A 24477-nucleotide genomic window follows, 5' to 3' on the forward strand; every position below is an offset into this window, starting at 1 on the left:
CTTTTCCTTTGATCTGTAAATTGCTTCTCCTAAAACCTCCACCACCATAGTCAATAACAAAGTCAATAACAAACAAGGGAGACATTTTCCTGCTGCCTCTAGTGAGACATAGTGGTTGGAAACCCAAGCCATAGGCACAAACTCCATCTTATGGTGAAGACACCTGGTTCACCAAAATCATAAATTTGGCTCCAAAATTTATCTCGGCCAGTGGTTTATGTAGGAAGGCCCATTGCACCTTGCCAAAGTCTTTATAGGGATTCAGTGAGAATACCGATACTGGCCTTGTATGAGAATGATGTTTAACACCTTCACCTCAACAGATCTATAACCATCTGACCTGTTGACCATGAACATAAAGCATGGGTAGGCAAACTAAGGCCAGGGGGCTGGATCCGGCCCAATCACCTTCTAAATCTGGCCCGCGGATGGTCCGGGAATCAGTGTGTTTTTACATGAGTAGAATGTGTCCTTTTATTTAAAATGCACCTCTGGGTTACTTGTGGGGCCTGCCTGGTGTTTTTACATGAGTAGAATGTGTGCTTTTATTTAAAATGCATCTCTGGGTTATTTGTGGGGCATAGGAATTCGTTCATTCCCCCCCACCCAAATATAGTCCGGCCCCCCACAAGGACTGAGGGACAGTGGACCGGCCCCCTGCTGAAAAAGTTTGCTGACCCCTGACCTGAAGGGTGCCAAATCAGTGGTTAAACAGAGGATTTTGGATATAGGTTTTCAAGAGCTTCCAAGGGTTGGACTGGATGACCCTAGTGGTCTCTTCCAACTCCACAGTTCTATGAAAAAACTAAAAACTACTGTGTAGAGACCCTGCTCATTGGGGTTACCATACTTCCCCTAAAAAAATTCCCCTGAATTATAGGAAAGCTTTCTCTGTGCCAAGGCTGAATGCCCTCCCTTCTAATTTATTAGACAGCAGATACAATAAAACCTCAGTGAACAATAGATGTTTCCCTTGTAACAATGTTGGGGTAGCATTCATGTCCTTTTTTCCTGTAGTTTTTATCAAGTGGCTAGGAGACCTAATATATCCTATTTTACAGCCCAACCCTTGTATCTGCTTTGACTCTTATGATCACTTTCCTTCAGGGCTCCAATGTGTCAGTCATGAGACAAGCGGCAAGGTTTTTTTAATATGGCCATCCTTATTTGATCTATTAAGGTTGCTTGATACATATATTTTTCAGTATTATAATTCTGTGTAATTCAGTTGTATTAATGTGACTTTTTACTGATGTTATTGTTAATTGTTAAAAATGTTATAATGATCTGCTGGCTGCAAATAAATTTTAACACCTGTCTCACAGAATCTGCTAAGTGCCTCCTCTTCTGATAAATAATTAGCTATGGACTTAAACCTAGCTATCAATACTGCTGATTTCCTGGTTAATTAAGCTTATGGGTCTTTCTGAGCCTAAATCCTTTCTCAGTTGGAGCAGCACAACTACTCTGTCGGGTTTCCAGGATTTAGGCAAATCTCCTCTTTCTAGTATTTTATTAAGTAACCCAAATCCATATTAGGTATTTTTCTCCTTTTTAACTAACATCCAGTATTTCTGGTTCGGGGTTCAAATGACACACTAAGTCAAACCACAGCTTAGTCAACAGCAATGCAGCAGTGGCAAGGACCAGAGAACGAATAAAGAGGCCGTGAACCCGTGCATTTGTGTTAATCCATGGTTTGCCTTAGTGTTATGGGTGAGCAAGCTCTACGTCATAATATACTGTATTTTTCTCTCTATAAGACCATAAGACGCACCTAGTTTTTGGAGAAGGAAAACAAGAAGAAAAATATTCTGAATCTCAGAAGCCAGAACAGCAAGAGGGATCGCTGCGCAGTGAAAGCAGCAATCCCTCTTGCTGTTCTGGCTTCTGGGATAGCTGCGCAGCCTGCATTTGCTCCATAAGACGCACACACATTTCCCCTTACTTTTTAGGAGGGAAAAAGTGAGTCTTATAGAGCAAAAATATGGTAATTTCCTGGGAATTCTTATTTAGGAATGACACTGGGCTGCCACTGCTTGAAATGGTGGCAAAGGCTTTTTATTGTTAGTGGAAGGAAGAAAAGCCTATTGGCAAAACCTATTGGGTGTTTCGCAACTTTCTGACTAGTTGCAGGACCTTAGCCAAACCTAGCAGAGTACACGCAGAATCCACAGAAGCAATTGGCAACTTGGCTGCAGACAGGATAGACGAAGCAGGAACCAGGAACTTATAGTTAGGTGTTTATTATATACAGTGGACTATTTACAGGAACAGAACACGGATCTTTTGCTAGCTCTCTCATACATGACTCACAACTCCTACACTCACTGACACACTGAACCACTGAACCTCTGAACACTGAACACATCCAGTTAGTAGGCCATTTATCACTTCCTTGAGAGAGCTTGACCAATCAGGGAGCTGTCTCCATGCCTCTGTTATCACCAGGCAGACTTACTCCTTCAGATTGCCTTCTGGCTGTCTGCCAAACTTTAATTGACTCTGTGTGAGTAGCTGCATGTACACAGTTTCCCAACAAAGCCTTGGTCACCTTGATTTTAAAGATAAGATCCCCCCTCCCCTGCAAAATTAGAATCACCCACTCTATAAAAATTAATACAATCTTTGGAGAGGGGCATCCCCCCTGCAAAACGTACAAAAAATATGTGGGCTGAACACTTTGCCCAGGCACTGACATCAATCACTTTCATAAAAGTTTTCTAGGTAAAAAGATCTCGTCAAACAAAAGGTGTTTATCCATTTTAGTGTATCATTTTATTTGGTCCCTTCCTTGTTTATTTGGTTCCTTCCTTGTTTTAATAGACAGAGCCATTTTTAATTAAAAAAAGAATGCAGTAAGAGCTAAGAAAAGCAGTGGCAGAAATGCACCTTAAGAGCAGAGGTAGCCAATGGGATACCCTCAAGAGGTTGGACTACAACTCCTATCATCCCTGACCATTCACCATGGTGGCTAGGGCTGATGGGAGTTGTAGTCCAGCAACAAGTGGAGGGCACGACATTGGCTACCCCTGCCTTAGAGCTTTCTGCTTGGGATGGTGGTCTACTGTATCTTTTTTTAGATGAACATTCTCTTACCATTTGTCTGGTTTGTCCGTGGTTGGGCAGACCTAACAAACAGGAAAGAGAATAGAGCTCGTAAGACACCATTGCTTTTCCAAAGAGAAAAATAAAAAGAAAGAAAGCACAAAAATAAAAACAGCATGACTAATGTTTGAAAATGACTCACTTTCCAAAACAGGAAACGCTTTCACATTTGCTTTCTTTGGTAAATGTATGAGATTAGCTCCTTAAGTGATCTAAAAATAATTGCAAAAATATTTAAATATACTGTCCATCTTTATTAATGGCAATGAAAGCAGCAGGAGAAAGTGTGCAGTAGTTATAGGAAAGCACTTATTGGCTTCCTTACCTGGCCGGCCAACCAACCAGCCTGCCTACCATTAGTTATCTGACACGCTGAGGTTTGGCTCAGCTCAGCTTAACAGAGACTGACATTTTCCTCTGGGAAACATTGGGAAAATCCTGCTATTTGCAAGGCAGCCTCAAAAGGAGGCAGGCATTGAGCCATTGTCTCTGAGGCATCGTTAAATGAGGGATCTGAATTAATAATCCAACTCCTGCCCTCTTAAAAATAGTTTTCTCTCTCTTGGTTGGACATAAAATCAGTTTTATATGTGGTTTATCGGTGAAGAATTAACCTACTTCTAAAAAAAAAAGTTTGGGGAGTGGAGCAGAAATCTTTACTGTGTTTCAGCCTGTGTCTTGCGCATAAGGAAGGTGTTTAGTACCAGAACTGAGTTCATATTCCTTTCACACAACAATCCATTCCTGGTTTCACTCGGAGCCTTTCTGTTTTTGCTTTTGTCAAAGAATTGGGAGCCTTGCCAATTTACGGCAAGTCACATAGCAACCTACCAACTGATTCAAATATACGCCCGTCCCACCTCTGAATCAGATCTATTTAGTCCAGCATCCCTTTTCTAACAGTGTCTTGTGAGATGCTCTGGGGGCCAATGAAGTAGCAGTTCTCCACAGCTACAGTTATTTATGTATATAAGTATGCATGCATTTGTTTATTAGATTTATATACAGTGGTACCTCAGGTTAAGTATTTAAGGTCTGTTCTTAACCGGAAACCTGAAACTGTTCTTAACCTGAAGCACCACTTTAGCTAATGGAGCCTCCTGCTGCTGCCGCGCCGCCGGAGCCCGATTTCTGTTCTTATCCTGAAGCAAAGTTCTTAACCTGAAGCACTATTTCTGGGTTAGCGGAGTCTGTAACCTGAAGCGTATGTAACCTGAGGTACCACTGTACAGCACTTCATCGAAAGATCTCAGGGTGGTTCACAAAATAAAAGCACAACATAAATAGTTAAAACAAAACAAAAACTCCCCCTCCCATAAACACATTTTAAAGGCTGTAGATTATTAATCAGCCAAAGGCCTGGCTGAAGAGGAATGGTTTTGCCTGGTACCTAAAGATATATACCGAATGTGCCAGATGAACCTCCCTGAGGAGACCTTTCCGCAAACAAGGAGCCACTGCAGAAAAGACCCCGTTCTTGTGTTGCCGCCCTCCAGACCTCATGTGGAGGAGGCACACGAAGAAGGGCCTCAGAGGAGGATCTCAGGGTCTGGGTCAGTTCATATGGGGAGAGGCGGTCCTAGAGGTATAGTGGTCAAAGGCTATATAGGTCAAAACCAGCCCAGAAACTAACTGGTAGCCAGTGCAGTCAGGCTAGGATTGGGGTTATATGCTGAAACCGTCTTGCCCTGGTGCGCAACCTGGCTGCCAAGTTCTGCACCAGCTGAAGTTTCTGAACTGTCTTCAGAGGCAGCCCTATGTGTCACATATTACAGTAATCCAACCTAGAGGTTACGGTACCAGAGCATAGACAACAGAACTTAGGCTGTCCCTGTCCAGACAGGGGTGCAGCTGGGCTACCAGCCAAAGCTGATGGAAGGCATGCAACACCACTGAGGACCCCCAAGCCACATACCTGCTCCTTCAGAGGGAAACCCCATCAAGAGCAGGCAATCTCCCAGCCATCTGGTCTAGGGAACCACCCGCAGTGCCTCTGTGTTATCCGGATTGAGTTTCATTGGCTCTCATCCAGTCCATTGCTGAGGCAAGAAAACTCCACTGCCATACCAAATTCCAGATAACCCCTCTCAGCAGTTTCATGCAGATGTTAAACAGCATGGGGGATAAAACTGAGCCCTGAGGACCTCCACCTTGAAGGCTCCATGGGGCTGAAGAGCACTCCCCAAGCATCACTCTCTGGGAACGACCATCCAAATAGGACCAGAACCACTGGAAACCACTATCCCCAACTCAGACAGCTTCCAGAAGTAAACAATGGCTGATGGTATCAAAAACCAACTGAGAGGTCAAGGAGAATTAACAAGGTGCCAGAGCCAATGCAGCTTGTTCCTCCACTTTTCAACCTCCCAATGTGTCACTATATTGTGATGTTTGGCTGGTGATACAGCCCCATTCTGGACAGGAGGAGTTCATCAGATCCTTAGCATCTCACACAAGGATATCTCCAGCAGCAAGAGCAAATCCGGAGATTTACATCTCTGCATCAGGCACTAAAGAAGACCACAGGCTGCCTCTCATCCAACAGTTGTTTGACCAGTTAACATCCTGCCGCCATATACACTGATTTAGATCACAGGAGCATGATGGTGAGTGAAAAATGGCCTTCCAAACCTGCTACGGCCACTTCAAATGCACGCTCAGGCTGCTAGGCCTCCGTAACTCCTCTTAAGTGTTCCAGCAGTTCACGTTTTACAACATGGACAACATTCTGATAAACCCACACACGCTACAGCTCCGTGTTAAGCAAGTTGTCCTCTAGTGGCTAGATCAAACAACGTGGACTGAACAGAGTTCCTTGGGCAGATTTTGACATCTCTTGGTGTGCTGATGGATTGCTCCAAAAATGGAGCGGCATTTCAGAGTGTACAGAACAATCCATCAACAACAACAATTCAGGGACTTCTGGTGGCCCCAGGAGAGAGAAGTACAATGTATAAGACCCAAGCATGTGCAAAGACAATGCCCACTGCTCAAACGGTTGAATGCAGGCGAAGCCAGAATGCTGACCAAAACATAAACTGCCTGGAACCAGGCTATCTTAGAACTGCCTCGCCCCTTATGAATCTCCCGGGGAACTTTGCTTTTCACCTAAGACTCTTCTCCCTACCCCAAACCTGCCAGTGCATGTGCAGCTCAAATTTCTTCCCCGGGCTGAACGTATCTAAGTCTCTTCAAGAGGCAGCCTTTGTCTTGACTGTGGAAGTAAAATCTGTCTTCGGAACTGAAGCAGCTCTTCTGGTTGGGAGGGGAAGGGAAAGAGGCTCAGCAGCGATAGATCCTGGCCCCGCTCGGCTCTAGCCTCCTCCTCCTTTGTAACAGTACCTTCCACCTTGCTTAAGCTCCAGTATTGGCTGGAGCCTCAGTGAGCCTGTGCCATCTTGCCCCTTCTCCCAATTATCTCACCACAGCTCAGGCACGGGACACAGGATGGCCACTGCAGTGCTGGTGCGCCTGTGCGTGGCAGCAGCAGAGGCCGCAGATCCAGCCTTCAAGAAGAGCATCACAGCTGCCTCTGCCACAGCAGTGGTGAAAGGCAATGTGTTCCCTGGGGGGGCATAAGTGCCGTCCCTGTAGATCCTGCTGCCCAGATGGGATGGGATGGCCCCAAATTATGTTCCAGAACATCTTGTACTGCCCTTGCCTCCTTTTCCGGCTGCTAAACTCCCACCAACTTTAAACGTTTTTTTCTGCTGCTTCCTGTTTTCCTTTATGCTTTGCTGCCAAGGTGAGAGTGTGCATTTTTAGCTGGGGCTCCCTTGCACTCCCTTACAGGCTAGTCCTAAATTATGCTACTGGACAACCCCCAATTTCTGCTATAATCAGTTGAACTATGAGGGGCTGGTTTTGCCAGTAACTCTGTTACTGGGCTTCCCACAACTGATACTGTAAACCGCCCTGTGATCCTCAGATGATGGGCAGTATAGAAATTAATAAAATAAATGAAATAAAGAAATGAATATACTCAGCTGCCCTCAATGTTCCATTGGTTACAGAAACAGGGAACTTTGTCAGGCCATTTTGGGTCTTTCTGTTTTTCACATACTGGTGGCAACACTTAAGTATACAAAACTCCATTTTTTTCTGGAGGTAACCTCATTTCATGCCTAGCATATGCAGAAGGCATTCGACTACAAAATTTGATGGTGGAAGGAGTAAAATTAAATGAAGATGGCATCAGAAACTACCCTTTAGAAAGAGACTCAATTCAAAGTTCTGGTTTTGAAATTTAAAGCCCTAAACTTGGCATCTGGGTATCTTAAGGATCTCTCATTCAAATATTCTCCCCCGTAGGTCCATCCACGGCTGAGGAATCGATGGTGAGCAGCTACTAGGAGCTGGCTCCGTTTTTTGTAAGGCCCCCACAATGCAAAATGACCTCCCAAAGTCCATCAGGCGTGGATCTTGAACTGTAAAGAATAAAGCTTGTCTAACTTCTCTGCTCCTAGTAGATGCCCACGGTATCTTCTTCGATCGTGGAACTTGGACCAAGGCCTTCAGATGTCAAAGAGACACCTGCTCAAAGAATTTAATTGATTGCTCTTTCCGTTTTATTATTTTAGCGCTATTCCTCTATGCGATTGATATTTTGTGATACTGTGTGCACGCATAAATTTCTAATTAATTCTTTTAAAACTAATGTTGAGTTTTAATGTTGCATATCCCTCCCACACAAAAGGTGGCTAAAGTTTAAAAAATGAGTTTATGCAATTCAAGATAAGATAAGAGGAGATTGAGAGGAGATGGGACAGTCATCTTCAAATATCTCAAAGGCTGTCACATAGAAGAAGAGGAGAAGAAGAGTCTGGATATGATATCCCGCTTTATCACTACCCGAAGGAGTCTCAAAGCGGCTAACATTCTCCTTTCCCATCCTGCCCCACAACAAACACTTTGTGAGGTGAGTGGGGCTGAGAGACTTCAGAGAAGTGTGACTGGCCCAAGGTCACCCAGCAGCTGCATGTGGAGGAGCGGGGAAGCGAACCCGGTTCACCAGATTACGAGTCTACCGCTCTTAACCACTACACCACACTGACTCTCATAGAAGAGCAAACTTGTTTTCTCCTGCTCTGGAGGGTAGGACCTGAACCAGTGGATTCAGGTTACAAGAAAGGAGATTCCGACTAAACACCAGGAAGAATTTTCTGATGGTAAGAGCTGTTCAACAGTGGAACGGACTTCCCTCGGAAGGTGGTGGGCTCTCCTTCCTCGGAGGTTTTCAAGCAGAGGTTGGATGCTTTAGCGGAGATTCCTGCCTTGCAGTGGGTTGGACTAGATGACCCCAGGCTCCCTTCCAGCTCTCCAGTTCTATGATTCTATGAGACATTGTTCATCTCCCTCCTCATTTAGTCAGTGAAACAGAATCGAGGCACGAATGAGGTAATCATGATGAGTGTATTCTATTCCAACCTAAAGTGAGAAGCAATCCCTTTCCTAGTCAATGCCTTTCTCAGCCTTATAGGGCTACTGCATCATCGGGTTGCAATTATGCCATACGCTGCCTATTGGCAAAAACAATTACGCTTCGTACTGCTTGTTCTTGAGGCTTTACTACCACAACACACTCTTGACAGACAGACCTGAAGACTTCTTCTGAGACGTCATACCAAGAGGAGTCACCAAGGAATGTCAGCTTAGTTGCTGATTAAAGCTGTTAATAATGGAAGCTTAATTAATGCTTACTATTCTTTTTGTACATTTTTTCTACACCTATATGCACATATTCCTGCCAGCTGAGGATGAATCTTCATGCATCAGGCGAAGTACACTGGAATCCATGGCAGCTTGTGCTATAATAGGTTTGCCAAACCGTCCTGCAACAGACAAGCGTGGCTATCCTCTTGCAAGACTCTTTATTTTGAAATGTACATATCACCCTTTTGCTCAGAACAGTCACCCAAGGAAGAATTCCACCTATACAGGTTTTCTTCTGGACAAAATTCAAGTTGCTGCTCTTCACCTATAAAGTCTTAAATAATTTTGGCAGAAAATATCACTGCTGCCTGAAGCTACCACATCTCCCAAGAAACTACAGCAGGCGTGATGAACGACCAGTCTCGTGTGCCAGATACAGCCCAAAGCCTCCTTATCTTGGCACCACAGTCAGGCTTTTAAAAACCTACCATTGAAGCTTAAGTGAGAGGTGGCACTGGGAAAGTTGCAGCTGGGTAAGGAAGGGTTAAACTTTATCTCTGCATCTGCAACCGCCCTCTCCACCCTGCTCCACATTTAGGTTTTACATTTAGACCCCACTGCTCCATATTTAAGATTCTTTTTGGGAGGGAATGACTCCTCTTGGCTTCAGTAGGAGGGTTTTAAAAAACCTGTAGTAGGAGCAGGGGAGAAGATGCAGCCCAATATTAACTGTGCATGTCTGTGCATATGTTAAGATTGCATGTGCGTGTACACATTTGGTTGTGTGTTAGCAGCATGTGATAATGCCCGTGTCTGGCCCTGTCCACTTTGGATCCAGGTCAGGCCCCCAACAGCTTTCAACTGGGGCAATGTGGCCCTCAGTCGAAAAAACAGTTCCCCACCTCTGTGCAAAAGGTTGTGTACAGCGAAGGTTTGGGTGGCTGCTCTCTAATCATGAAAAACCCTTCCTCTAGAGACCTTCCAAAACTCAAACATACGTCAGAAGGGTTGCTAAATCGGGATATTTTTATCAGCTGCAGTTAAACTGATAATGGTGGGTTAATACCGCATGGGAAACTATGAAGGGAGGCGATGTATTTAGAAGTCACAAAAACAACATGTACACACAATACGAAATGGGTGGTCACAAGCACAAAGAAGCAAACTTGAAAAGTCAGCGGATGAATCGAGAAAAGGTTACACTGTCCAAGCACAAGCCGAGAACAACTCCGTAATCTTACCCTTGCTTGGCATCAAAAGGCGCTTCTTCACGGGGCCTGGTAGAACACAGTGAACATAGAGATCAACAATCAGAATTGCATTATTTCAAAAGCTTAACTTAAACAAATGACATGTTATCTGTGCAGGTGTTTGCTTGCTTTCTCAAAAAAAATTAACAGGATAGCACATCTAGGAGAGCAGAAGCTATGGTTGTATGGTTGGGGGGCAAAACGTTCAACAACTTCCACATTCTTAAAGGTAAAGGTAAAGGACCCCTGACAGTTAAGTCCAGTCGCAAACGACTCTGGATTTGCGCCGCTCATCTCACTTTACTGGCCAAGGGAGCCGATATTTGTCCGCAGACAGTTTTCAGCCACTTCTGGCAAAACCAGAGCAGCACACGGAAACACCGTTTACCTTCCTGCCACTGTGGTACCTATTTATCTCCTTGTACTCTGACATGCTTTCAAACTGCTAGGTGGGCAGGAGCTGGGACCGAGCAACGGGAGCTCACCCCATCGCAGAGATTCGAACCGCCAAACATCTGATAGGCAAGCCCTAGGCTCAGTGGTTTAGACCACAGCGCCACCCGCGTCCTTCCACATTAAGTAACTGGAAATTTTGTGGTGAGTGTTGCAGAGGAGGGCGACCAAGAAGATCAAGGGTCTGTGAACCAAGCCTTATGAGGGACAGTTGAGGGAGCTGGGTATGTTTAGCCTGGAAAAGAAGATACTGGGAGGAGATACGATAGCTATCTTAAAATATCTAAAGGGCTGTCACATGGAAGATGGAGCAAGATTGTTTTCTCCTGCTCTGGAGGGTAGGATCCAAACCAGTGGCTTCAAGGTACAAGAAAGGAAATTCCAGCTACACATCAGGAAAAACTTTCTGACAGTAAGAGCTATCTGACAGTGGAATGGTCTCCCTTGGGAAGGTGGTGGACACTCCTTCCTTGAAGGTTTTTAAGCAGAGGTTGGATGGCCATCTGCCAGGGATGCTTCAGTTGAGATTCCTGCATTGCAGGGGGTTGGAATATATGACCCTCGGGGTCCCTTCCAACTCTACAATTCCATGAAAAGAATTCAGCTGAATTTTGCTTCGCTATGCGTAACAACTGACTTAATCTTTTTAGCAACTTCCATTGGATGGCTAACTTTTTCAACGAAGTTTTTAAGCAGTTTTTTATCCTAGTCTGTATTGGACTTGATTTAATATAGGTTTTGGATGTTAAATAGTTTTGGGGTGTTTTAGCAATCAATTTTATCAAGTGATTCATCAATCTATAAATCAATCAATCAATCAATGTAACAAACTTACACATTAAAATTGCTTTCCGTGGCATCTCCCCCCCGCTGCACGTCAGGGCAGAGTCCACTACAGTATTTCTCTTAGAACTATTGCAGATTACTTTAAAGCATTCGCAATGTTCGACACTAGTCAAACCCACAAAATTGTGCTGCGTATTACATACCTGAGTATGTGTGCCCCCCTTTGGGGGTCTGGCCAAGCAATCCTGGCCACTCAAGCCTGTTTGGCCAGAGCATTCTCATGCAACTGCTCTGTAACACCTGCAAGCAGATCATGCTAAAAGCAGCCACCAGCAAATAAGGGGAGGCACATTGATGTTTGTGTAAAGGAGTCAGTACTCCATGTTTTGTGGGACATTGTTCTAGACATAAGTTTCTTCCCATCTTCATATTTTAGTTAAGACAAATTGTATATAGTTAAAAGCAACACATTTTTTTCCAGAAGAAAAGGGTTCTCAACTACTATCAGAACAATGAAGTCTAAGTGTGCTGGGTGCTCTCTTTCTCCACACTACTAACCTTGTTTCTTCTCTGATGAATTAAACAATCCTAGGCTAGATTTTAAAGATCAGAAGCCATGGTATTTAAGGGTGCATAAGCTATAGCTATTTCTATATATTCAAAAAGAGGAAAGCTCTGAAGCACTATCTGGCAATAGCAAATGGGAAGAACACGTTTTTCAAACAGAAAATAAGTTTTAAACAGTTCTGACAAAAGCAGTATTAGCAACACTGAAAATGAAAAGCCACCAAGACAATTAGTCCTGCAGACTTAAAAATTAACCTGCAAACACTGGCAACACGTTAGCACCAGAAAATACTTACCATCCATCCCATTTTGTTGTTCGTAGTTTCTTTTTCCCAAGATCGTTGGAGATCCATTGTTAATCACCGGCGTAAACTTAGCACAAGGCACACTGTTGAGGGAGCCAGACAAACTCTTAGCAGGATCAGGTTTCAGAGAGCAGGGATGAGATTCTGTATGGTGAGAACAGCATATTAGGAGCGTATTACAAAGGACAGTGACAGACTCCTTTGTTTAAACCCAACTCTGACCCAGTCATGAATAAAGCAGGAAGAAGAGGGGTGCCGCATTTTAAAAAAGAACAAAATATGTAAGCAGGTGAAAGAGGCTGAATCAGGATTCAGACCCTACAGTTGCCTTAGAAGCAGCGCATAGACCATTAGGCCAAGAAAGAGACATCCTCATGTGCAGATATTAAGGAGAGAAATAAAGCTTTTGAAAACAAGGGTGTCCTTCCAAGATCTGTGTTTCTTTGCCTGTGGTTCTCTCTCTCTCATTGTCACTCATATCCTTCTATTTGTATGATATTTATATTCTGACATTCTGTTCCATCTAGCACAGGCAAGAAAAAGCACCAACCCAGGGAACATGCAAACAAGGGCTGCTGGCTTAGTGACTGGGATCAATAGTGGTAAGGTGCAATCTGTATATTATGGGCATCCCATGACTTTCTCCTATACAGTACAAGCGAAATGTCGTTTATTCCTTTGCAGAAAATTAAAATTAGGGCCAATGTTGTGGTGTGGGCAGAATTAGCTGGTGAAACAGAGTTGGTAGCATGGGAAGGGACACTGGGTTAACCCTCTTCTGCCTGTCAAATATGGCACTTTTTGCTAGCGAATAATATTATACTTGAAGTCACCAAAATGCATGTATAGGAGTCAGCAGTCTATTTACCTAGATACCGAAGTACTGCTTCTAAAGGTTTTCTGACAACATGTTTTAATAGCAACAAATCTTCTGAAGCTTCTGGTAAACGAGATGCACCTGAAGACAATATTGGAACAAATAAGACTTCATTTACATGCTAACAAAAAAACCTAACAAACAACCTTTTCGACACCAAAGCCAGAGTTTTCTGAAGCATTTCAATGTAAAGGAAATCTACAAAAGGAATGCACAAAAAATATTATTTAATACAAATTAGGCCTGAATCACAATGTTGGGAGAATATTCCCAGCCCTTAACAAAAGTACTCTTGCCCAGCTTGCAATGTACTTTTAGAAGAAGAAGAGTTTGGATTTGATATCCCGCTTTATCACTACCCGAAGGAGTCTCAAAGCGGCTAACATTCTCCTTTTCCTTCCTCCCCCACAACAAACACTCTGTGAGGTGAGTGGGGCTGAGAGACTTCTAGGCTAGTGTGACTAGCCCAAGGTCACCCAGCAGCTGAATGTGGAGGAGCGGGGAAGCGAACCCGGTTCACCAGATTACGAGTCCACTGCTCTTAACCACTACACCACACTGGCTCTCTGCAGGCTTGGTGAGGACAAACTGGCTTGGTGAGGACAAACTGAGGAGTTTTCTTCACCTACCCCCTGATCTTTCACTGCTGTGCTACAGGGCTGCCAGCGCCAATTGTGAGCATATTATAGCGTTATAACGGCTTGACAAGCTATTTTACTCTCTCCCCTATTTTTCTTCCTTCTGCTACCCAAGTTGCTCTCAACCATAGAGAGGTCAAGAGAGTCAGAGAGTTTGCCTGATTTCTTTAGATCCCATTTCCCTCAACTCAACTCCTACCACAATTCTGATAGCATAAACTCTTGTCAGGCATGTAAGCTGACATCATGCAATTATGACGAGAAAGACTCACATTCGGCTTTGATTGCTCCACTGTTGATAGGCATATGAGGGTGCCGTGCCGCGTGCCACGGACGCAAGATGTCCCTGCATAATCGTCTGGCGAGTCTGGTCAGCTTTGTGGTATGGAGATAGAAAGCTTGTCGCGTTTTCATGGCAAACTTGGGGCTCCCATTGTTCCTTAAGGGTCCACTGTGAGGACTCTGGGAAAAGGAAAATTTGTGAGGAGGAGCCTTGGTCCACCTTAAACCTTGCCTCATCTTTTTGTTTTTGGCCTAAGAAACCACAGTGGTGAACTGCGGATTGATTTACTAACGGAATATGGTGAATGTGCCTACCAAATTGTTTCGATTTGGCCCCGGCCGTTCTCCATCTAGCCGTGTTGGCATTTTCAAGCCTCCGTATTTCTTCCAGTAGGTCCAGCAAGATGCACACAGACGACACTGCATGTTCGGGGGACCCCAAGAATACCACTGGTGAGACTGTGTCACTGGGAACAGCAAAAGCAGATATCAGTTAGGACTCCTTTGCATGCCGTATCTGTTGAGACTCTTTGCCACTGCAAAAGATAAACAACCTAGCTTTCCAATATATGACAGCAGCTTGCTTTTACAGTATATGGCAAGAAAGGCTTACTTTTGTGTTATAATAGGAAAAGTACTTTGCCATGTTCAGAAACATACTAATATCTTAATTTTAATAGCACATTTAGAAAATGATACGTTTAAGCTTGTTCTGGAAATGGGGATCAGTTTCTGCAACTGTTTTTGCTCAATCTGTGCCATCTGCATCTTTCCCGGGTTGACTAGCAATACTCCCTGCCCGCCCCCATACCTGCAGGACAAACTGCATTGGTCTTCAGAAGGCTCTTCCCAGCGCCGAGGGCCTTCTGGCAGTTCCCTCACTGCAAGAAGTGAGGTTACAGGGAACAAGACTTCTTGGTAGTGGCGCCCGCCCTGTGGAACGCCCTCCCATCAGACGTCAAGGAAATAAGCAGCTATCCTATTTTCAAAAGACATCTGAAGACAGCCCTGTTTAGGGAAAGTTTTTAATATTTAATGCTGTATTGTGTTTTTAACACTTGACTGGGAGCCGCCCAGAGTGGCTGGGGAAACTCAGGCAGATGGGCAGGGTAGAAATAATTTACTATTATTATTATTATTATTATTATTATTATTATTATTCCCACGGCTACATGGAAAGCTGGAGAGACTTTGTGGCACTGCGTTGTGTAGATGCAGCAGTCTAGCAAATAAATTTATGGCTCAATCTTCTACGAAAACTAGAAGAACCAGTCAAGACCAGTAACCACACAGCTTCATTATGTGAAACAAAGAACAATGTTTTCTGCAGTGCTTCCTTTTTAATAACAAAAAAGGATTACTGACTTTCAAAACAAGAAGTGAGAAAGTACGGCCTCCATAGGACTGCCTTATTTTTAGCATAATGCTCTGGAAGATTACCTTCTTCGCACTACTCGCCTTGTGAGTTTACTCAGCAAACTGGTATATAAAGAGATTAGAAGCTATTTCATAGTATTGGCGAGATAAGAACAGAAGGTGAGCAACCATACCATTAATAATTATTTGCAAGATAATTGCACCAATTCTATAATTTGAAGGCAATGTTCACTGTGGAGTCGTGGCACCACCGTCTGGAAGGTCTGTGCTGGGATAAATCAATATTACTTCTAAAGGCGCATCTATCACCTCAGATAATTATCAATGAAGCAAATAATTCAGCAGTGACACAATGGGTGTGGTTTTGGCTGTGTGTTTTTTTTAAAACCTGGACTAGCTGCTCTATGGCAAGAGTGAGCACTTGAGAGCATTAAGAGGTGGGATAATTTTCCTTTCTTTTTAAAAACCACCCCATGGTATAAAATGGGACAATGGGCTGGGAAATCTTTCAGTGTCTAGCCTGGGCAATGGAGTAAGGAACCCTGACCTGAGAATCTCATGTACAGAGGTCAAAAGCCTGCTATAGCTCCTCAGCAAAAGGGAGTGAGAAAGGGAAGCAGAAGGATGCTTCACGAAACAAAAGCAGGAGTATTGTGCTTGTTTGTCAAGTTAAACATTGTTTGAACTGTCTGTCCACTCCTGACCCAATTTTGACCAAGCCCTACTGATTTAGATTATGTATTCCCCTGTGGACACTTTGTGATCCACTCTAGGTTAAGAAATACATATAAATGAAACTAAACAAGTTAAGAAATTATGCCAAAGCTTTGCTCCTAAGTAACACCTCCTTTTCATTCAGTATCCTCTCATTATCAATAACTTGATAGTATTCTGTCATACTAACGGGACACGGGTGGCGCTGTGGGTTAAACCACAGAGCCTAGGACTTGCCGATCAGAAGGTCGGCGGTTCGAATCCCCACGACAGGGTGAGCTCCTGTTGCTCGGTCCCAGCTCTTGCCAACCTAGCAGTTCGAAAGTAAGTCAAAGTGCAAGTAGATAAATAGGTACCACTCCGGCGGGAAGGTAAATGGCGTTTCCATGCGCTGCTCTGGTTTGCCAGAAGCAGCTTAGTCATGCTGGCCACATGACCCGGAAGCTGTACGCCGGCTCCCTCGGCCAATAAAGCGAGATGAGCGCTGCCACGACTGGACCTAATGGTCAGGGGTCCCTTTACCTTTACCTATTCTGTGATAAGGGTTGCCAGTTCAGTTCAGGTCCCAGATATGTCAAATTTAGAAATCTCCATATGCTCTCCCTAAGAGGAATCTGCACCTGCCAGGCTTGCTTTGAGGGTATAGATATGCTGGGATTCTAGCATCTTCAGCTTCCTCTTCCTTCTGGGATGTCTGAGTGTGGTCTTTCTCCTGGCTTCAGGTGGCAACCCCCCTGTCCTTAGTCTCCTCCATTACTGCACCAAATGATGCCAGGGGACATGGTGATAGGACCAGCCCCATATCATACAACCACTTCCTGTCCTAGTGGTGCTTCTCTTAGCAACGTGGCACAGTCAACAAGCCAGGCTTCTCCAGGAAGCAGGACAATAGGGGAGGTGGTAAGTGTTTGGCCCTGAGTCACAGATTTAAAATATAGTCGAACCTTGGATCCCAAACACCTTGGTATTCGGACGTTTTGGCTCCCGGGCGCCATAAACCTGAAAGTGAGTGTTCCGGTTTGCGAACTTTCTTTCGAACCCGAACGTCTGACGGGGCTTCTGCGGCTTCCGATTGGCTGCAGGAGCTTCCTGCAGCCAATCAGAAGCCGCACTTTGGTTTCCAAACGTTTTGGAAGTCAAACAGATTTCTGGAACAGATTCTGTTCGACTTCCAAGGTATGACTGTATGTGTCTACTCTAAAAAGACAAGGGCACATAAGACTGGACTTGCATCCCCTCATGGGCTTCTTTTTCTTGCACACAGGGCTACATTCACAAATCACTTACTATAGCAGCTTTCGCAGGCTCGTCCTGTTCCCATGTTCTGTGTCTGAACTCCTGTACCATTTACCACTCCTGGCTTGATATTATTAACATTGATCTGGTTGGGGTTTGGTTTGTTACTTAAAGAAATGAAAAACAGGAAATGGGTGGTTAGTTTATGGGAAGAAATGCCATCAGCACCACCAGACGCCTTCACCTGCCCTAGCTGTAACAAAACATGTCTCTCCTGTTATCGGCCTATACAGCCACAGCAGGTGCTGTAACTCTCCAATGGGTTGACTTCACCACCTAAGGCACACACTTCCACTGTCTCCTGAGACAGACGGATGCCAACAACCAAGGGAACATGCAACCTTCTGATACTTCAGACATGGTAAATAAATATTGACTATCTCCCATTTCTAATACAGTAGTTCTAACATAAAATATTTTCACTAACTTAGAGAAGAATGTAGTGTACCCAGTCCCCCTCCTCTTCTGCAAAATGAAACTGTCAATCCCCCAGTCAAATCTCTTAGTGCTAAACGGTTTAAGAACTACATAATTGAGAAGTAACAGGTGTCTAAAAGCTATACGTGCAGTTTAAACTTGCACAGGCATGGTTTAAAGTTCCACAGGCATTACTGAATTTTCATCTACATCTCAGCAAAACAATGTATCACATTTGTTTGTTTGTTTTTATCAAACTTTATTTGTTCTTCACAAAATGCAAATGTCCTCCCTTCCAGGAGTTCTACTTTGTACTTTGGAAATGATTCTATTGGCTTTTCATTATTTGTGCTTTTTAAAAAAAAAATGTTTAATGCTTCTTACAACCTGGCTTGGAAAGATTTATGTTCTGAAGAGTGGGATATAAATAAATGCAATAAAGAAATAAATAGTAAACATTGCACCAATGCTACATTATAGCATATTAAATACATGATCCGTTTTTCAAGGAGCGACAGAAGATCAACAATTTACAGAAAAACCAATAGCTATCTTCATTCCTGAATTTGAGTTTTAGTTTTGAAGCAATAATAGCAATAACTGTCAGGGCTGGAGTCAGACAAAAGGTCAGGACACTATATGGAACTGGCGGAAATGACTGGCAGAATCCGAGACCAGGGAGAAGAGTCAGTAGAAGAAGATTGGAAGAAATTTAAAGACTATCTACAGAAACACTGTAAAATTAAGGAATGTTAAAAGGATGTTGGAATGAAGCAATGTGGTTTTTGCAGTAATGTTATATAGGGTTAAGGAAGAATGGATTGTTAACAGGTCAGAATGTAAAGTTACAATATATTAAGGTAAATTAATAAGATAAACACAAGAATGGAAAGGACTTGCTGAAACAATCAATTGATCTAGAATACAAAAAAGGGAGGTGTGAGGAGGTCAAGGAAATAAGTAAATGAAAGATAAGTTATGGAAAGATGGATTTCTTTTTAACTGTTTTTACTTTTTCTGCACTTTGTATTTTTTGTTTTTTGTTTTTCCTTATTTTTGTAATTTTTTTCTGAAACTTTAATAAATATTATTTTTTTAAAAAAAGACAAAGGTCAGTACAAAAGACACGGCTCTGCTGTCAGTGAAGTTGACGCTTTATTCAAGGAAACGGCATAAAACTCAGCAACGCTCCCCAGCTGCCCCTATGGAGCAGCTGCCAGGACTGAAGGTTCCTGCCTTCCATCCTTTCTAAGGCTCCTCCTCTCCCAGATGTTTCCCAAGCAGTCTCAAGCTGCTTCTGTGCACCTCTGGCCTCTGTTCTGCCCTCCTCCTCATTCTGTGTGTTCTTGGGATACCAAGGGGAAGGGGAGCTTGTCACAGCAGGAGAGGGAGACTCCATGGATTCTTCTGCAGCCTCTTGACTTCCCTCCTCTGCTTCAGCCTCGGAGTCTGAACTGCTGCTCCCTGTCTCTTCCTGCCCACTAAACCCTGTTGCTCCTTCAACGTCCAGCTCCTCCCCCCAAGTCTCTCCCTATGACCTCTCCTCAGTGTCCTACCACCAATTCCCTGGGCGCTGAGCCATCTTCAAAAAGGGGGGAAAGAAGAACCAGGTAACTACTGATCAGTGAGCTTGACATGAATACTTCTTTGCGCAGCACCTAGTTAAACTATGGAACTGACCACCAACTTGGTTTTAAAAGAGGATTAGACAAATTCATGGAGGACTAGGCTTTTTTAAAACAACCTTTGTGTGTTTGGAAACCATCGTTCTAGAGCCACTCCATTCTTTTCTAATGTATTCAATGTCTGAACCTGTAACAGCCCGAACGTGCCAGATACCTTTTCCCCTTCCGAGTTATTTCCCTGCTTAGTTCTTCCTCTTTTCCCTTCCCAAAGGTCAAGAGCTTGTGGCTGGTGTCTGCCTTTGCAGCCCTGCATGAGAGTAAGCGAGAGCGAGAGAAGAGCAGTCCTTCCTTATGCTCTTCTCTAATAGTATAAAAAAATTGTCCAGTAGCACCTTAGAGACCAACTACCGTATTTTTTGCCCTATAGGACGCACCGGCCCATAGGGCGCACCTAGTTTTTTTGGGGGGGGGGAATAAAGGGGGGGAATTATTTCCCCCCCAGGCGCGGGGCTGGGGTGGGGGAAGCCCGAGCTTTCCCCGACCCCAGCCCCCAGAACAGGCTGCTATCCGCAAGCCTTGGGAGCCCGGCAGGAACTCCCGCAGGTCTCCCCAGGCTTGTGGATATCTGCCCGAAGCCCGGGGCATGCTGCTCAGCGCGCCCCAGGCTTCGGGCTGCAGGCTGCTGTCCGCAAGCCTTGGGAGCCCAGCAGGAAGTCGCACCAGGCTCCCAAGGCTTGCGGATAGCTGCCCAAAGCCCGGGGTGCGCTCTGCTCCCCGAGTTTCGGGCTGCAGGCTGCTGTCCGTGCCGGGCTCCCAAGGCTTGCAGATAGCTTCCTGAAGCCTGGAGAGCGAGAGGGGTCGGTGCGCACCGACCCCTCTCGCTCTCCAGGCTTCAGCGAAAGCGTACATTCGCCCCATAGGACGCACACACATTTCCCCTTCATTTTTGGAGGGGGAAAAGTGCGTGCTATAGGGCAAAAAATACAGTAAGTTTTTTCTGGGTATAAGCTTTCGTGTGCATGCATATTTCTTCAGATACACTTCTTCGGGTATCTGAAGAAGTGTGCCTACCCAGAACAAACTTAGTTGGTCTCTAAGGCGCTACTGGACAATTTTCTTATTTTTTTATTTTATTTCAACTGCGTCAGACCAACACGGCCACCTACCTGAATCTCTAATAGAATGTTCACATTAGTGGTTTAAAATGTGAAGCCACTGTTGCAAACACAGCCCATCCCTGTGCACATCTGGGACGGGATGAAGACACCCTCACCCATATACAGCAATGGATCAAAAAATTCTTTTCCTCTCTCTAACCAAAGCTTCATTTTTGATTTAGTACAGAACAAATACAATGTCTCACAAGAGATGATAACCTGCATATGTACAATCCATACTGGGATCTATAGGAGAATCAAAGCTGTTTTGGTTGAGGTTTTGAGACAAGTGTAGCTTTTTAGCAGAAACAAACATTACAAAATTTATGCTGCGGTCCTGTACACACATCCATGGGACTAAGATCCCTTGAAGAAAATAAGACTTGCTTCAGAGTAGGCATGCATTGGATTGCCCTGTTAAAGAATGTAACATCTTATTCAGATGCATAAGTTTGCAAGACAAGTAAGAATGGCTATAATGTTTTCATTCCATCTGTAAATATATAATAATAACAGGCACTTACTAATTAGGAATATATACTTGCTTTAGCTTGCTTTCTGCTTCTGCAGCTTTCAACCTTTTCTGAATACAATACAATAAAATAAAATTAGAACATAAAAGCAATCCATATAAATTATAACTAAATCTGATACATTTTCCCTGTCATCAACAAATACCTCTCTAGGTATACAAAAAGTCAATTCACCTTGAGGAAACAAGGGCTGCAGTTCATCCCTTTATGTTAGCACCATGGATTTATAAAGTAGTTTCTGAATATTACTGATCAGCAGGGCTGAAAATATTAATCAGTACATTAAAGAAATGAATTCATACCATAAGAAATTAAAGCAACAGATTTCAATCATGGCTAGAGCCCTGCAAAGAAACTGAACCAATTGCACACCACTTAGTTAAGGCAATACATGGAAGATCACAGGAGGTAGAAGTTACAAGAATGGAGACTCTGACTAAACATCAGGAAGAACTTTCTGATATTAAGAGCTGCTTGACAGTGGAACTGTCTCCCTCTGGAGCTTGTGGACTCTCCTTCCTTGGAGGTTTTTAAGCAGAGGTTGGATGGCCATCTGTCAGGGATGCTTCATTTGAGACCCCTGCATTGCAGGGGGTTGGACTAGATGACCCTTCAAACTCCACAATTCTATGATTTCATCCTCACAACAATGTGATGTAGGTTAGGCTAAGAGATGGTGACTGGCCCAGGGTCACCCAGTGAGCTTCATGACTGAGTGGGGATTCAAACCCTGGTCTCCCAGGTCCAACACTCTAACCATGACACTACACTGTGCTTGGGGGTTCATGTGTAGATCAGGTACAGTGGTGCCCCGCAAGACGAACGCCTCGCAAGACGGAAAACCTGCTAGACGAAAGGGTTTTCCGTTTTGGAGGCGCTTCGCAAAACGAATTTCCCTATGGGCTTCCTTCGCAAGACGAAAGCCCATAGGGAAATCTCCGGGACAGCGGGGAAGCGCAGCGCGTCTTCCCCACTGTCCTCGGACCTCCTCCGAAGGCTGGCGGTGGGGCGGAGAGACCTCCTCCCGCCGCCAGTCTTTGGAAGGCTGCTCCGAAGGCTGGCAGTGGGGCGGAGAGACCTCCTCCCGCCGCCAGGCTTCGGAAGGCTCCTCCGACGGCTGGCGGTGGGGCGGAGAGACCTTCTCCCCGCGCCAGCCTTCGGATGGCTGTCCTGAAGACTTGCGGTGGGAGGAGGGTTTTCCTTCCCACCGCCAACATTCAGAATGCTGAATGTTGGCGGTAGGGAGGAAAAACCCTCCTCCCACCGCAAGCCCCGGGAACAGAGGAGAAGCGCTGCGCGCCTTCCCCTCTGTTCCCGTACCTGTCCTGAAGGCTTGCGGTGGGGGGAAAAGCCCTTCTCCGCACCGCCAGCCTGGCAAGCGGTCTCCATAGGAACGCATTAATTGATTTTCAATGCATTCCTATGGGAAACCGTGCTTCGCAAGACGAAAAACTCGCAAGAAGAAAAAACTTGCGGAACGAATTAATTTCGTCTTGCGAGGCACCACTGTATACCGTATTTTTCGCTCTATAAGACGCACCTAGTTTTTAGAGGAGGAAAACAAGAAAAAAAACATTCTGACTCAAATGTTGTTGAAGAGGCTTTGCGCGGCTATCCCTCTTGCTATTCTGGCTTCAGCGAAAGCAATGCAGCCTGCATTCGCTCCATAAGATGCACACAGATTTCCCCTTACTTTTTAGGAGGGGAAAAGTGCATATTGTAGCGCAAAAAATACGGTATATGCATGTTCCTAAAGACACATGTAACCATAAGACTTCAAATAATTTATCTGCTAAGACAGTGGGAAAATATCGAATTCCATTGCAATGTTTCAATAATAAGAAAATAGGTAAGAAACAGCTAATTAAAAACATACTGAACACAATAGTTTTTTGTTAGTCTCAGTGGCAAATGATCCTCCTATGCTTTTTCCAGAAGAGATCTCTGAGTTGGAGAGTTCCACCCAAAGTCAATCCAGACATCCCCCACCTTAATGAGACATCTGCCAGTCATGTTCACCCACTCAAAAAGGAGTTACAAGTTTCTAATCATTCATCAAATGTCAGCAAAACTGAGTATATAGGATTATAATGACTACTACAATAGATTGCAATTAGAAGTTAGAAGCATCTGTTTTGAGAAATGTAACTACATTGTTCTTACCTGTTGAACATATCGATCTGTTGTTTTCCACATATAGTAGTACTCAATTATGCTGGTTAAGGACTTCCATGGAAGCTAAGAACACATATAAACAAAACCAAAAAAAGCCCATGAGGTGTCAAATCTACAACATCCTGGGAACAAAAGACTTTAATAGCAAAAAGTGAGAACTCAGAAGTTCCCAAGCACATAGCTACCCAACTGCCACAAAGCTAGATGTTGCAGAAGTGAGTTAACTCTTCTTTATCTAGCTTTGTGTTCCCCCTTCACTTTCCCCATGCATCAATTAGGCTTAAAAAACACCAGTAAAAGCTGTTTTTATCAACCTAGTTGCTGTGCAAGGATGTACTGCAGAGCCAAACTGGGGTGGTGTCAGTCCCAGTATGGAGGCCCTGTGGGCTGCATCTCACACGTAGTCGTATGATTTCCAACATGCCTCAGGTACAATGTTCTAGATGATGTTAGAAACAAGTACAATGTCTAATCTGTTCCAGCCTCCTAAGACTAAACCTTTAAAGCCTTGATCACCATTGGCTTTTCACAATGCATTTCCAGCTGGGAAAATGGTACCAGAACTCATAGAATCCTAAAATCTTAAGAGCTGGAAATGACCCCGAGGTTCATCTGGTCCAACCCTCTGCAATGCAGGAATCTCAACTAAAGCATGCCTGATAGATGGCCATCCAACCTCTGTTTAAAAACCTCCAAGGAAGGAGAGTCCACCATCTCCCTAGGAAGGCCTTTCCACTGTCGGACACCAACTGAGAGCCAGTGTGGTACAGTGGTTAAGAGCAGTGGACTCGTAATCTGGTGAACCGGGTCCGTGTCTCCGCTCCTCCACATGCAGCTGCTGGGTGACCTTGGGCCAGTCACATTTCTTTGAAGTCTCTCAGCCCCACTCACCTCACAGAGTGTTTGTTGTGGGGGAGGAAGGGAAAGGAGAATGTTAGCTGCTTTGAGACTCCTTCGGGTAGTGATAAAGCGGGATATCAAATCCAAACTCCTCCTCCTCTTCTTCTTCTTCTTCTTCTTCTTCTTCTTCTTCTTCTTCTTCTTCTTCTTACTGTCAGAAAGTTTTTCCTGATGTTCAGTCGTTTCTTGTACCTTGAAGCCATTGGTCGGAGTCCTACCCTCCAGAGCAGGAGAAAACAAACTAGCTCCATCTTCCATGTGACAGCCCTTTAGATATTTGAGGATGGCTCTCATACCTCCTCTCAATCTCCTCTTTTCTAGGCAAAACATATCCAGCTCCTTCAACTGTTTCCAGACCCTTGATC

General features: G+C 44.3%; 1 protein-coding gene and 1 long non-coding RNA gene across 7 annotated transcripts in view; both read right to left on the reverse strand.

The window, feature by feature from the left end:
• Window positions 1–24477, reverse strand: part of MTA1 (metastasis associated 1) — a 65623-nt gene that overhangs the window by 7441 nt on the left and 33705 nt on the right. For 3 of the 6 annotated variants that reach the window (XM_053397279.1, XM_053397282.1, XM_053397281.1), the window contains 9 exons: window positions 23201–23275; window positions 21029–21087; window positions 17297–17412; window positions 14234–14385; window positions 13909–14098; window positions 12990–13079; window positions 12113–12265; window positions 10002–10037; window positions 3100–3131 (listed from right to left, as the gene is read on the reverse strand). In XM_053397279.1, the coding sequence (XP_053253254.1) occupies window positions 3100–3131; window positions 10002–10037; window positions 12113–12265; window positions 12990–13079; window positions 13909–14098; window positions 14234–14385; window positions 17297–17412; window positions 21029–21087; window positions 23201–23275 (903 nt within the window). Of the gene's footprint in view, window positions 1–3099; window positions 3132–3250; window positions 3321–10001; window positions 10038–12112; window positions 12266–12989; window positions 13080–13908; window positions 14099–14233; window positions 14386–17296; window positions 17413–21028; window positions 21088–23200; window positions 23276–24477 lie in introns of all 6 variants that reach the window. The other 3 variants (XR_008331636.1, XM_053397283.1, XM_053397284.1) reach the window with 3 other exon arrangements.
• On the reverse strand, window positions 21836–22161 carry LOC128417989 (uncharacterized). Its single transcript, XR_008331637.1, has 2 exons — window positions 22116–22161; window positions 21836–22022 (listed from the first exon to the last, which is right to left on the reverse strand). It is a non-coding gene; the product is annotated as an uncharacterized LOC128417989 (long non-coding RNA).

Source organism: Podarcis raffonei, chromosome 7 (genome assembly GCF_027172205.1).
Source record: "Podarcis raffonei isolate rPodRaf1 chromosome 7, rPodRaf1.pri, whole genome shotgun sequence".
Taxonomy (NCBI): Eukaryota; Metazoa; Chordata; class Lepidosauria; order Squamata; family Lacertidae; genus Podarcis; species Podarcis raffonei.